This window comes from Rhinoderma darwinii, chromosome 7 (genome assembly GCF_050947455.1).
Source record: "Rhinoderma darwinii isolate aRhiDar2 chromosome 7, aRhiDar2.hap1, whole genome shotgun sequence".
Classification (NCBI taxonomy): Eukaryota; Metazoa; Chordata; class Amphibia; order Anura; family Rhinodermatidae; genus Rhinoderma; species Rhinoderma darwinii.
The window spans coordinates 141520628-141536286 of NC_134693.1; the positions used below are offsets into that span (position 1 = coordinate 141520628).

The following is a 15659-nucleotide window of genomic DNA, read 5'->3' on the forward strand; positions in this document are numbered from 1 at the left end:
ACATTCACTGCGCAATAGAAGCCGATAGAAAACCAGCGCGTGCCGGGGGAGGGGAATGAGGATAAACCAACACAATCAGCATCGACATAGACAAAGAAATGTATCAGATCTGAGAATCCGGCACCGAAAATAGAACAAAAGAATAAAATACATAGAAAATAAATAAAAATGGAGATTTATTTCCTTTTTGCCATTAATTCTCTTTGCTGAACCCGAGTGTTTCTCTTCTGGGACCCCCCACCTGGTTCTGGATGGTCTGATCCTCGGCCGTCTGTTCAAATGTAAATGGACAATCCGATATATACCTGGACAATTAGACGATTGTATAGATCAAATCTTACCAATCTCCCCCAGATTTTTATTGTACAACCAAAAATATGAAAAATATAAATAAAGCAAAAGTGACAATTCGTTACTATCCGTCCAATTATCTTCAGATTCCGTCATGTGATTGGATTGTGTCTGGCGTCGCCCACAATTGCTGAAATTTCTGTACACTTTTGCCATATAGTCCAGGTGTGTAGCGGGCAGACAACGTAGGTTGGCACAGTTAATGCAGTGGGCATCGGATGTGTCTGGTCAGAGGCTCCCTGCTTTATAGAGTGTGGCATCAAAGGGCAGATACCCAGAACAGGGGGCAGTGCCACACAGACACTTCTTGCGTTGGCTTCTATCCGTTTCCATGTCCTGACTGTGCCCGCTTAACAACCCGCTATTGGGGGTACAATTAAAAGCAATTCCTGAATAATCGTAGCATAACTCCTCCCAAGCTGGTATATCCCGGGCAGCAAACAATGCCAGCCTGGGCACCATGGAGTGGGTACGCACTGGCACCATGACCAGGTTAGGCTGGCAGGAATGATTTAGAAACCTCCCGATATTGCCTACATAGGTGGGGTCTATGACCGTCTCCAGGACGCGCCCGCTGTGGAGATGCTCTCGTACAGCAATGATGTAGTTATTGGCATGAGGGTGTTGCGACCGTATCCTGCGACGCGCTTCCTCCGCACCCAGGACCTCACCCGCATACTCACAGACAAATCGCCCGCTGGGTATGATCTCCTGGGTGCGGAGACCCCACCCCTTCCCTGGCACCTGATACACCTGGAGCTGGAACTGAAGTCCATGCTGCGTTTCTCGGTTGGCACAAGATTCCCCGCAGCGACACAAGACGTTACATTCCAGGACAGGCTTCTGGCTGCCGCGTAACCGGCGGTGATGGTAATTATCCCCATGAGGCAGGCAGGCACAGCCCCCGGGCGGGCAGCGGGGCTCCGGGCACTCACAGCCCTGGATGGTGACTTCACTTGGGTCCAACTCTGCCCCAGGACCAGCAACCAGCTCAGCCGCGTACTGTGCGAGAAACAGAGAGACTCAGATATAACTGACCTGCCGCCATTACTGTGCATCAGCGGTTGTCATGGCTCCGCCCCTTTTATTGCCATCAAAGGAGATCATGAAAACCTTGAATAATTGAGTTGTCCGCTTCTGTCCCTGGGACTGTTGTACCCGCTTTATAAGCAAATGACCGACATCTTACAAGAAACAGGTCAGTCCTCTTCAAGATCTCTGCTTGCTGACAGTGAATGAAATCATTCATATTTACATCCAGAGGCTGAGAACCTGTTCTGATCTATTACTTCTCACAGCTGATGGTTTTGTTACAATTGTATTCAGTCTAGAGAATCCTCTACTGATACAATGTCCCTGCACTGATACATTGTAACAAACTAGCAGGACGGGAGGGAGATTTGTGCTGCTGCGGTGCTCATCTCAGGATTGGACTGCAGAATGGATAGAATTGTAACAAACGCTCAGCTGTGAGAAGTTTTAGATCTGTACAGGTTTTTAGTCACTGGGTTGTTCCCGCTGACAGCAAGCAGAGATGTTAAAAATGATAAATAAAATTCTCCGAGACGGCGACCAATCCTGATGCGATCACCGTGAACGCTGCGTGACATCTGATTGGGGCGGCTGTACCTTTAAATCCTGGTGAATGACGGTGACTGGTGATATAGGGTGCAGACTATCACTCGTATATGGAGGGGCGGGGCTTTGGGATCGCTTACAATGCCCTGCAGCCGCGGCGCCGCCGTACGTCTTGTGCTGGGTGAGACAATGGCTTTCTGTGTGCAGATCTCTCCACATTCCCCCCCGAGGCCGTCACCCTTTATGGAAACGGGGTCCTGTCTACAGTCCGGGGCTCCGCACACCCCTCCCCCTCACGTGTATTACAACTGCCTGATCTTATTATCCGCCAGGATCTGAGGGAAGATAAAGGGGCAGAAAATGGAGAAGTACGTCTTTCCGAAGCGCGACTGTGAAGTGTCGGGATGTTCACACGCAGGGTTTTCAGGCTTTTTTTGGGCCGTAAACTCCTAGAAAAACGGCGAAAAAGCAGAAGCTGAACCTCTCCAAACATCTGCCCATTGATTTGAATGGGAAAAACGGCGTTTCGTTCAGACGGGGCGGTTTTTACGCTGCCATTTGAAAGAACGGCGCGTAAAAATATGTTCATGTCCCTTCTGGAGCCGTTTTTTTATTGTGTCAATAGAAAATCAGCTCCAAAAACGACTGAAAATCAGAGGCCGCGTCCCCCGCAGTTTGGTCGTTTTCAGCTGTTTTTGATTTCGCGTCTGAACGTAGAATTACTGCGCAGGCGGCCGCGCTCCGGACAACCGGACCTTATAATTACATCTCCCGGATCTGTATCCGCAGGCAGCGCCGCGCCGTTCAATGGCCGTGATTCACCCCGATCAATGTGTTATCTGACCAAATCACCTCCGCAGTGGGAGGAGCCGCGTGATGACTGTGATGTCACATGATGAGGTCACACTGTTTATTGCATTTCAGTTTTGCTCAAAGGCAAAACTAACACGGTTACGGGGGCCCTGCGTTCACACTGTTCTAAGAAATCTGGCTGGCACTGTTACGGGGGCACTGCGCTCAGACGTTTACGGGGGCCCTGCGTTCACACGGTTACGGGGGGCCCTGCGCTCACACGGTTACGGGGGGCCCTGCGCTCACACGGTTACGGGGGGCCCTGCGCTCACACGGTTACGGGGGGCCCTGCGCTCACACGGTTACGGGGGGCCCTGCGCTCACACGGTTACGGGGGGCACTGCGCTCACACGGTTACGGGGGGCACTGCGCTCACGGTTACGGGGGGCACTGCGCTCACACGGTTACGGGGGGCACTGCGCTCACACGGTTACGGGGGGCACTGCGCTCACACGGTTACGGGGGGCACTGCGCTCACACGGTTACGGGGGGCACTGCGCTCACACGGTTACGGGGGGCTCTGCGTTCACACGGTTACGGGGGGCACTGCGTTCACACGGTTACGGGGGGCACTGCGTTCACACGGTTACGGGGGGCCTGCGTTCACACGGTTACGGGGGGCCTGCGTTCACACGGTTACGGGGGGCCTGCGTTCACACGGTTACGGGGGGCCTGCGTTCACACGGTTACGGGGGGCCTGCGTTCACACGGTTACGGGGGGCACTGCGTTCACACGGTTACGGGGGGCACTGCGTTCACACGGTTACGGGGGGCACTGCGTTCACACGGTTACGGGGGCTCTGCGTTCACACGGTTACGGGGGCCCTGCGGTTACGGGGGCCCTGCGGTTACAGGGGGCACTGCGTTCACACGGTTACGGGGGGCTCTGCGTTCACACGGTTACAGGGGCCCTGCGGTTACGGGGGCCCTGCAGTTACAGGGGGCACTGCGTTCACACGGTTACGGGGGGCTCTGCGTTCACACGGTTACGGGGGCCCTGTGGTTACGGGGGCCCTGCAGTTACAGGGGGCACTGCGTTCACACGGTTACGGGGGGCACTGCGTTCACACGGTTACGGGGGGGGGGGCACGGTGTCATCACGGCGATTGGCTTTTATGTAGAGCAATCGCAGGTGTAACTCATGGAGACTGAGAAAGGACTACAGCTCCCAGCATGCTCCGCGCTCCTCTGCATCCAGCTCTGTGAAGCGCTCGTCCATCTCACCTGGAAGTCCGGCAGCTGCGTCCATGTCCCGCACACAGGCACCGGCAGCGCCTCCTCTCCTCCGCACACGTCTCCGGGCTCCATGGCTCGGTGAGCGGCTACATGCGGCGCAGCTTCCGGTCGTCTTCTGGTCTCTGGCGCCCTCTGCTGGGACGGAGCGGAATTACATCTCTGTGATCTGCTGATATAATAGAAGCTGCTGGCAGCAGGAGAACTACAAGTCCCAGCATCTTGGTAAGAACATTGTCATCTTGTCTTGTGCAGTCTTAGACTCCTTACATTAACAGCTCTGCACAAAAACTCCTACAACATTGGAAAAAGTTACACAAAGTCTCCAGAAAGAAAAAATAATCCCAAACGCGTGTGACTTCCCATGCTGATCAGAGAGGACACAGACAGAGAATTACACAGTGGAAGGAGCACAGCAGCACAGAGTATTTCAGGAGACGTGTGTGCTGAATGACTGTGGCTTAGGCTGGGTTCACACACACTATTTCCGGACGTAATTCGGGCGTTTTAGCCCCGAATTACGTCCGAAAATGCGGCTCAAAAGCGTCGGCAAACATCTGCCCATTCATTTGAATGGGTCTTACGATGTTCCGTGCCGACGATCATTTTTTTTACGCCCCGCTGTCAAAAGGCGGCGCGTAAAAAAGACGCTTGCGTCAAAGAAGTGCCTGTCACTTCTTGGGACGTAATTGGAGCCGCTATTCATTGACTCCAATGAAAAGCAACGCCTCGTGTGAACAGACAAACGTCAGCCCATTTCTTTCAATGGGCAGATGTTTGTCAACGCAATCAAGCCGTAATTTCGGACGTAATTCCAGGCGTAAAACACCCGAATTACGTCCGTAATTTGGCCGCGTGAACCTACCCTAAGGGTATGTTCACACGGCCTATTTACGGACGTAAATCGGGCGTTTTTGCCCCGAATTACGCCCGAAAATAGCGCCTCAATAGCGCTGACAAACATCTGCCCATTGAAAGCAATGGGCAGACGTTTGTCTGTTCACACGAGGCGTATATTTACGCGCCGCTGTCAAATGACGGCGCGCAAATAGACGCCCGCGTCAAAGAAGTGACCTGTCACTTCTTTGGCCGTAATTGGAGCCGCTATTCATTGACTCCAATGAATAGCAGCGCTAATTACGGCCGTAATTGACGCGGCGTTCAAGCGCCTGCACATGCCGGTACGGCTGAAATTACGGGGATGTTTTCAGGCTGAAACATCCCCGTAATTTCAGCCGTTACGGACCCCCGCCGTGTGAACATACCCTAAGGGTAAGTTCACACGAGGGCGTCCGTTACGGCTGAAATTACGGGGATGAATTTCAGCCGTACCGGCATGTGCAGGCGCTTGAACGCCGCGTCCATTACGGCCGTAATTAGCGCTGCTATTCATTGGAGTCAATGAATAACGGCTCCAATTACGGCCAAAGAAGTGACAGGTCACTTCTTTGACGCGGGCGTCTATTTACGCGCCGTCATTTGACAGCGGCGCGTAAATTACGCCTCGTGTGAATAGACAAACGTCTGCCCATTGCTTTCAATGGGCAGATGTTTGTCAGCGCTATTGAGGCGCTATTTTCAGACGTAATTCGGGGCAAAAATGCCCGAATTACGTCCGTAAATAGGCCGTGTGAACATACCCTACTACTGTGAATCAGGATAAATGATTGGCTGCCTCTGTAAATTCCCTTGTAATACTGTGCAGTTACCAGTAGATGGCAGGAAAGGTGAACGCTCTGCTGGGTGTGATTTGCCTTGTTTTGCAGCATTTGGTCTCCATGGTAACTGGATACTTTTCTTCACATTGATACTTTTGTAACTAATTGTGTTTGGTTTCTAACAATATAAATATCACCGTGTGTATAACATGTTCAAGTGTTTTATAAATAATCATTGTATTATAAAATATACTACAACATTCTTCACCATTTTCAAGAGCTCTATTTGCTGTCACTAAGTGGAAATATGATTGTTTACACCCAGAATCTGAAAACCTGTGCAGGCCTAATACTTCTTACAGCTGAGGGTTTGTTACAATCCTCTGTGAGATAAACAGTCTAGACTCCAGACTGATAGACTTTATCTGCCCTGATACATTGTAACAAACTATGAGGACAGGAGCAAGATTTGTGCTGCTGATGTCTTAACCTCACTGAGGATTGTCTAAACTGGATACAATTGTAACAAACCCTCAGCTGTGAGAAGTGTCAGGTTTGCGATGCCTCTGGATCGCAAAAAAAAATTAAATCTCTCACCTGGTCGCTGCCGGGGATTTACAGCCAATGCTATACAGTAAACATACAGTTCATCTCCGGCACACTGCAAGTGACTGCAATCTATTGCTCCCTGTTATCAGACATTTCAGGCTGGGGAGAGATTTACTGTGGTTTTTTTCAATGGGATGATTCCAAGTGAGGGAAAACTGAGAACTAGAAATATCTGAGGGTCCGGAACAGTCCAGCATGTGATTATGTGGTGACTGCGGCTCGGGTGATATCCAAATGAGGGGATTGCTATTTAAAGGGGACCGGTCACCTCTCCCGACGTCTGTTTTAGTAAATAATTGTATTCCCCATGAAATAACAATTCTAGAGCCCCTTTTCTTAGAACTGTATGTTGTGCCATTCCTCTGTTATTCCTCCGGGAAATATATTAATAAATTGATAACTGGGTACCAGTTGGCGTGCGTCCCTACACAGTCTAACAATGTCCAATCAGAGCTCAGAGTCAGACCCTGCAGGGACACGCGTCTACGACAAGGGGAATAGGAACACTCAGTTGTCAATTTATTCATACATTTTTAGGAGGAATAACTGAGGAACAGCACCTCACAGAGTTCGAAGAAAAGATGCTCCAGAATTGTTATTTCATGGGGAACGAGTATTTAATAAAACAGACGTGTCGGGGGAGGGGACCTCGCTACTCGTCCAGATTTTTTGGGTGAACGAGCTGAACCCTCTTACTGGGTCTGGCAGCAGGTGGTATACTGCAGTAATGTAACGTGCCTGGCACCCGCACAGGAGCTCGATGAACCCGCACTGACCTTATATAACGCTCTCCTCTCTGCTAAGTGCGTATAAAAAGTTTCCGGCGCAGCAGAGTTCGCGGCTCCAGTTGCTGCCGCAGCAGAATTGTTGATGTTGCTGCATCTCTAGTGAGGAGCTCCGTCAGCATGTAGTGCCCATCTTCATCCGTGTCAGCAGCACATCCCCGCTCAACCATGTCACGAGCGATCGATCCAGCCCAGGATTAACCCCCCAGTACTGGAGAGGGGGTTGTAGTGTAACATTTACAGAACCAGGCTCTGTCTCAATAAACCTGGAGGATAGAATTCAGCTGTTAACTACAGGACATCGCTCTGCCCCCGGGCGACTCATTATGGGCAGCATTGGATCACCTACTTCCTTGTGGGGCTTCTATACAGCACCCACAGGGGTGACACCCAGCTTTCCCAGACTCCTGAATGGTAAACCTGCTGAGTTATGCAGTGATACATCGTCCATTGCTTCATAACTAGACCGTTGTGCCACTCAGGGGTCTGGTAAAAGTTGGGTGAAGAGTCGCTGCGGGAGCTGTATTGGCGTCTATATTGGTTATCATCCAACTTTCCCAGCAATGGATACATTTAAGAAACGATTTAAGGAATTATGTACAGGGATTTTTTTTTCCTCTTCTTATGCTGGGCAGGAAGTCCACTGTGTGCAGGTAAATATCTTCCCCCAAACTCATAATTTATATTGAACATCTTCAGTTCTAAAGTCCTGAAACATAAACTAAAGCCGCTCCCCAAGCTCCTCCCTCTTGTTATGGCTCCTCCCCTCTATGTGCAGCAGTTTCTCTTCTCACTGGGGGTTTAATTACTTGTGGTTTTATAATCTTCTGTCCTTGCTGTAATGAAAATCCGCTCACTATGCACTGACTCCCTGCTGAGCTTCTGCTGCTGTGTATGAGCACATCTGATCAAGTAGAGCTGCAGTGTAAAGCACAGTGGAGGGACAGCTCCGCAGCAAAAGCCTCTCATGAGACAGGAAGTATATTTCAGACTACATCAGACTCCAATAGACAATGCAACTAAGCTGAAGTCACTAATCATAGCTGTGTCCTAGTGGAGCAATAAGACAGTGTAAAGCATAGAGGAAGGACAGAGCAGCAGCCTGAGCCTCTCATGAGACAGGAGGTGGATTTCAGACTACCTCAGACTCCACTAGACAATGCAGCCGAGTTGCAGTCACAGTGTAATCGCTGCTCACTGTCCAGGGTGCTGAAATGATGGGAGACTAATACTTGTCTATGGGATTCTATGTAACATTAGATAGAGATGGATGGAAAGGCAGCACTTGGTCTGGAGATAGGAGGAAGGGCCCCAATATGTCCTGCCGAGGGCCCCCAATGAGTAATCTCCTGTTCTGTATCTAGGGAAATCCAGCAGCCACGGGGAGAAGAATAATGGGGGTTGTAGCAGCTGGTTCTATAGAGGACGGGTCAGTGATGAAGGTCGTCCGCTCAGGAACCTAACGAGACGTCTCCGCTGCAGAGGCGCCCCCGGCGATTCATCCGCCGCTCACAATATCGTTAGGGTATGTTCACACGCAAAACGGCTGTAAAATACGGAGCCGTTTTTAAAGCATCAAGCGTTTTTTGATGCGTTTTTTTACGGCTGTTTTTGGAGCTGTTTTTCTATTGAGACAATGAGAAACGGCCCATGAAGTGACATGCACTTCTTTTTACAGGGCGTTTTTTTTACGCGCTGTTTTTACAAACGTTCGCCTAAAAAACACCCCGTGGAAACGAAACGCCATATTTCCCATTGAAATCAATGGGCAGATGTTTGGAGGCGTTCAGCCTCCGTATTTTCAGCCGCTTTTCGGTACGTTTACGGCGTTTTTGTGGTTTGTGATACGATTTCTACTGCGCCGACAAAAACATCTCATGTAAATGTACCTCGATGGTCCATTCAGACGTTGCGGTTGAAATGTGGTTTTAACCCCGGGATGATTCCTGCGCAGTATCCGGGGATCAATAGCGCCACTTTTATGAAGCTTTCGTCTTTTGATACATAATTGGCGCCATCTGTGACTTATTTATATAACATTGTTACTTCTTGAGCTGGAAGAAACCTTGTCCGGTAGATCCGGATTATCGTACACATTCGCCATTATTGGCGCTGGGACTTTTTTCTCATGATACAATGTCGCACATTTAGCCACGCCTCTTAAACTGATACAATGGCCACAGGAAATGACAATAGGGGGGAAATTAATCATTAAATATCGTACCATTACACGTACAGATGGATGTTTTTGTGAGTATTTGCGCCATTTTTCTGATGGATACCTGAGCCCCTGTTTGGGCCGGACGTCCCTGCTGCTTGGATCTCTATTCATTGTGTTACCCACATGTACAATGTAAGGCCTTATTTACACGAGCGTGTGCGTTTTGCGCACGCAAAAAACGCGGCATTTTGCGTGCGCATAAGGCACTTAACAGCTCCGTGTGTCATCAGCGTATGATGCGCGGCTGTCAGATTTTCGCGCAGCCGCCATCATTATGACACTCCGTTTGGATGTTTGTAAACAGAAAAGCGCGTGGTGCTTTTCTGTTTACATTCAGAGTTTGACAGCTGTTGCGCGAATCACGCAGTTCGCACGGAAGTGCTTCCGTGCGACATGCTTGATTTTCACGCACCCATTGACTTCAATGGGTGCGTGATGCGCGAACAACGCACAAATATAGGACATGTCGTGAGTTTTTTTCAGCGCACTCACGCTGCGCAAAACTCACGGACTGTCTGCACGGCCCCATAGTCTAATATAGGTGCGTACGGCACGCGTGAAAAGCACGCGCGTATATCACGCTCGTGTAAACGAGGCCTAATAAATATACAAGGACGCGGCAGAAGTTACAATGTCGCAGGTTTCATTCCATGCCGTGCGCAGAATTAGCGCCGTCACGTGCTCCGCCTCCAGGAAGAGAAAACATCACATCTGGTGACATTCACAAATATATAACGTTCAGAGATTAGAAGAAAGCTGCGTTATCTGCCTCACTGCAAGCTGTTGACCTCTGTTATCAGCCGGTGATCAGGCAGGTTGGTGCGGATGCCTTTTAATAGTCGTATTGTCAGAGAATGAAGGGAAATGTGTCCCCGGGGATTAGAAGTAATGGATTCAGCTGCTCACATAGAACTATGCACATATACACACAGATGTAGCAGAGTTGAGTTTGTCATTTGTTTCTTTAGTGTACAATATAATAACTCTGAGTACAGATAATATAGTAGATGACACCTGCAGTCCCATGTAACACCACTGTTAACACAGTGATAACTCTCTGAGTACAGATAATGTAGTAGATGAGACCTGCAGTCCCATGTAACACCACAGATAACATAGTGATAACTCTCTGAGTCCAGATAATGTAGTAGATGTTACCTGCAGTCCTATGTAACACCACAGATAACACAGTGATAACTCTCTGAGTACAGATAATGTAGTGGTGTTACCTGCAGTCCTATGTAACACCACAGATAACACAGTGATAACTCTAATGTAGTAGATGTTACCTGCAGTCCTATGTAACACCACAGATAACACAGTGATAACTCTCTGAGTACAGATAATGTAGTAGTGTTACCTGCAGTCCTATGTAACACCACAGATAACACAGTGATAACTCTCTGAGTACAGATAATGTAGTAGATGTTACCTGCAGTCCTATGTAACACCACAGATAACACAGTGATAACTCTCTGAGTACAGATAATGTAGTAGTGTTACCTGCAGTCCTATGTAACACCACAGATAACACAGTGATAACTCTCTGAGTCCAGATAATGTAGTAGTGTTACCTGCAGTCCTATGTAACACCACAGATAACACAGTGATAACTCTAATGTAGTAGATGTTACCTGCAGTCCTATGTAACACCACAGATAACACAGTGATAACTCTCTGAGTACAGATAATGTAGTGGTGTTACCTGCAGTCCTATGTAACACCACAGATAACACGCAGTGATAACTCTAATGTAGTAGATGTTACCTGCAGTCCTATGTAACACCACAGATAACACAGTGATAACTCTCTGAGTACAGATAATGTAGTGGTGTTACCTGCAGTCCTATGTAACACCACAGATAACACGCAGTGATAACTCTAATGTAGTAGATGTTACCTGCAGTCCTATGTAACACCACAGATAACACAGTGATAACTCTCTGAGTACAGATAATGTAGTAGATGTTACCTGCAGTCCTATGTAACACCACAGATAACACAATGATAACTCTCTGAGTACAGATAATGTACTAGTGTTACCTGCAGTCCTATGTAACACCACAGATAACACAGTGATAACTCTGAGTACAGATAACGTAGTAGATGACACCTGCAGTCCCATGTAACACCACAGATAACACAGTGATAACTCTCTGAGTACAGATAATGTAGTAGTGTTACCTTCAGTCCTATGTAACACCACAGATAACACAGTGATAACTCTCTGAGTACAGATAATTTAGTAGTGTTACCTGCAGTCCTATGTAACACCACAGATAACACACAGTGATAACTCTCTGAGTACAGATAATGTAGTAGATGTTACCTGCAGTCCTATGTAACACCACAGATAACACACAGTGATAACTCTAATGTAGTAGATGTTACCTGCAGTCCTATGTAACACCACAGATAACACAGTGATAACTCTCTGAGTACAGATAATGTAGTAGTGTTACCTTCAGTCCTATGTAACACCACAGATAACACAGTGATAACTCTCTGAGTACAGATAATTTAGTAGTGTTACCTGCAGTCCTATGTAACACCACAGATAACACAGTGATAACTCTCTGAGTACAGATAATTTAGTAGTGTTACCTGCAGTCCTATGTAACACCACAGATAACACACAGTGATAACTCTCTGAGTACAGATAATGTAGTAGATGTTACCTGCAGTCCTATGTAACACCACATATAACACAGTGATAACTCTCTGAGTACAGATAATATAGTAGATGACACCTGCAGTCCTATGTAACACCACAGATAACACACAGTGATAACTCTCTGAGTACAGATAATGTAGTAGATGTTACCTGCAGTCCTATGTAACACCACATATAACACAGTGATAACTCTCTGAGTACAGATAATGTAGTAGATGTTACCTGCAGTCCTATGTAACACCACAGATAACACAGTGATTACTCTATGAGTACAGATAATGTAGTAGATGATACCTGCAGTCCCATGTAACACCACAGATAACACAGTGATTACTCCCTGAGTACAGATAATGTAGTAGATGTTACCTGCAGTCCTATGTAACACCACAGATAACACAGTGATAACTCTCTGAGTAAAGATAATTTAGTAGTGTTAACTGCAGTCCTATGTAACACCACAGATAACATAGTGATAACTCTCTGAGTACAGATAATGTAGTAGTGTTACCTTCAGTCCTATGTAACACCACAGATAACACAGTGATAACTCTCTGAGTACAGATAATTTAGTAGTGTTACCTGCAGTCCTATGTAACACCACAGATAACACACAGTGATAACTCTGAGTACAGATAATGTAGTAGATGTTACCTGCAGTCCTATGTAACACCACAGATAACACACAGTGATAACTCTAATGTAGTAGATGTTACCTGCAGTCCTATGTAACACCACAGATAACACAGTGATAACTCTCTGAGTACAGATAATGTAGTAGATGTTACCTGCAGTCCTATGTAACACCACATATAACACAGTGATAACTCTCTGAGTACAGATAATATAGTAGATGTTACCTGCAGTCCTATGTAACACCACATATAACACAGTGATAACTCTCTGAGTACAGATAATGTAGTAGATGTTACCTGCAGTCCTATGTAACACCACAGATAACACAGTGATAACTCCCTGAGTACAGATAATGTAGTAGGTGTAACCTGCAGTCCTATGTAACACCGCAGATAATACATAAGAAAACCATGACCCCTTTTTATGGTGTATTATACTTCTGTGATATCCAGAGCTGCATTCAGAATTCCGCTGGCTGCAGGAGCTCATGTCCCTCTACTGCCCTTGTGTAAGGAAGGAGTTCATTTTTGTTGGTTCTACCACTGTAACATGGTACAAGGACTATGTGCAATCCTAAGAGCAGGCGATCACATGATGTACTCACTGGCTTATAAGGGAGACTTGGGGTCTTTCAGAGAGTATTGTACTACCTGTGGTGAGTGGGGCATGAAGCGTATAGTAGGTGGTGCCCCACAAGGGGGGGGGGGTGGTACGCTCCTTTGAACCAGAGACTACGCTACTCCCCTTGAGATAGTCCTGGCACGCTGCAGAGCTTTCCCCGGGGGCCCACCGTGCCCACTCCTTTTCTTTTCTTCTATATATTTTGTTGCTTCTTTGTCTTGTATATTTATATTCGCTGGAACGCACTTTATTTATTGCTTTGTTTGGCATAATATAAGTAAAGTTCTGTCTCTGTGTCTGTGTGTGACGCCTTAGGCCATGTTCACACGAGGCAGAGTTTTTCCGCTGCAAATGTTGGTGCAGATTTGGGGCAATTACGCAACAAATCTGCAGCAACATTTGCATATGTGACCGGTAATTCAGACGTTGCAGATATCACAGCGGACGAGCCACACATTTCAGTTTTTGCATTGCAAAGGCTGAAATCCGCAGTGAAATTCCACTTCTTCTCTGCAACGTCATGATCTGCTGCGGAGGGAAATTCTGCACCGCAGCCTGATTTCTGCAGTTATTTTCTGCAACGTCTGAACTAAGTTTCCTAAAAATGTATAGAAATGAAAGTAAAAAACGGCGGCTGCAGAATTCCACTGCGGACTGTCCAGAGCGAAACTCAACAGCAATTCTGCCACGTGTGAACATGGCCTTACATTGTTAGGGCAGATTTACACGAACGTGATATACGTCCATGCATTTTCACGCGCGTCGCACGGACCTATGTTAGTCTATGGGGCCGTGCAGACAGTCCGTGATTTTCACGCAGCGTGAGTCCGCTGCGTAAAACTCACGACATGTTCTCTATTTCTGCGTTCTTCGCGCATCACGCACTTATTGAAGTCAATGGGTGCGTGAAAATCATGCGCAGCACATGGAAGCACTTCCGTGGGACGTGCGTGATTCGCGCAACAGCAGGCAAACTATGAATGAAAACAGAAAAGCACCACGTGCTACAAACATACAAACAGAGTGTCATAATGATGGCGGCTGCGCGAAAATCACACAACCGAGCATCATATGGTGATGGCACACGGAACTGTTAAGTACCTTTTGCGCGCACAAAACGCCCACGCTCGTGTAAATCCGCCCTTATTCTCTTAGTTATTATGTGACATTTTTTTTTTGCAATATCTTGGATTGTCTTTTGTGACTGCTGGATAAGTGTCTGTGCAGGGCATGCTGTGCTGTACTGCATTGTAGGAGATGTAGTGTTTACACCGGACACTGTACTGATGTAGAGCATTTAGATGTGTGATGACTCGGTCATGGACGTGTTTGTCGCTTTGTGCTCTGACTCTCGTGGCGGCGCAGGATGGCACCGGAGCAGATTGCGGACATTGCGCGGATTTCCCGGGGCCGCGCACACTGCGGGGAGGAGATGAGATGTTACCAGCACATTCTCTCGGCAGCTTCAAGGGTAATTACGCCGCTCATTATTTGTTTTTATCTTAATTGCATTCCTAATGTGGCTAATAGCGCGGCATCAATAATATCCAGCAGCTAAAAATACAGCCGGTATCTGGGAAGACTGCGAGGGAAGTATCATCAGTATCACTACTACCACCATCATCAGCAGCAGCATCACTACTACCACCATCATCAGCAGCAGCATCACTACTACCACCTCCATCATCAGCAGCAGCATCACTACTACCACCACCATCATCAGCAGCATCACTACTACCACCACCATCATCAGCAGCAGCATCACTACTACCACCACCATCAGCAGCAGCATCACTACTACCACCACCATCATCAGCAGCATCACTACTACCACCATCATCAGCAGCAGCATCACTACTACCACCACCATCATCAGCAGCAGCATCACTACTACCACCACCATCATCAGCAGCATCACTACTACCACCACCATCATCAGCAGCATCACTACTACCACCATCATCATCAGCAGCATCACTACTACCACCACCATCATCAGCAGCATCACTACTACCACCATCATCATCAGCAGCATCACTACTACCACCATCATCAGCAGCAGCATCACTACTACCACCATCATCAGCAGCATCACTACTACCACCACCATCATCAGCAGCATCACTACTACCACCATCATCAGCAGCAGCATCACTACTACCACCATCATCAGCAGCAGCATCACTACTACCACCATCATCAGCAGCAGCATCACTACTACCACCATCATCAGCAGCAGCATCACTACTACCACCACCATCATCAGCAGCAGCATCACTACTACCACCACCATCATCAGCAGCAGCATCACTACTACCACCACCATCATCAGCAGCATCACTACTACCACCACCATCATCAGCAGCATCACTACTACCACCACCATCATCAGCAGCATCACTACTACCACCACCATCAGCAGCAGCATCACTACTACCACCACC

The 15659-nt window shown here is 47.7% G+C and overlaps 1 protein-coding gene and 1 long non-coding RNA gene across 2 annotated transcripts in view; one reads left to right on the plus strand and one right to left on the minus strand.

Annotated features, from left to right (window-relative positions):
• Positions 1-159: 159 nt before the first annotated feature.
• LOC142656898 (histone-lysine N-methyltransferase SETMAR) lies at positions 160-4145 on the minus strand. The gene is made up of 2 exons (XM_075831882.1): positions 4006-4145; positions 160-1353 (listed from the first exon to the last, which is right to left on the minus strand). The coding sequence occupies exons 1-2, from the start codon at positions 4087-4089 to the stop codon at positions 580-582; spliced, it is 858 nt and encodes a 285-aa protein (XP_075687997.1). The 5' UTR covers positions 4090-4145; the 3' UTR covers positions 160-579.
• Positions 4146-14334: 10189 nt separating this feature from the next.
• LOC142656901 (uncharacterized) overlaps positions 14335-15659 on the plus strand; it is a 44827-nt gene continuing 43502 nt past the window's right edge. The window contains exon 1 of the long non-coding RNA XR_012849774.1: positions 14335-14686. This is a non-coding gene — a long non-coding RNA (uncharacterized LOC142656901). The remainder of the gene's footprint in view (positions 14687-15659) is intronic.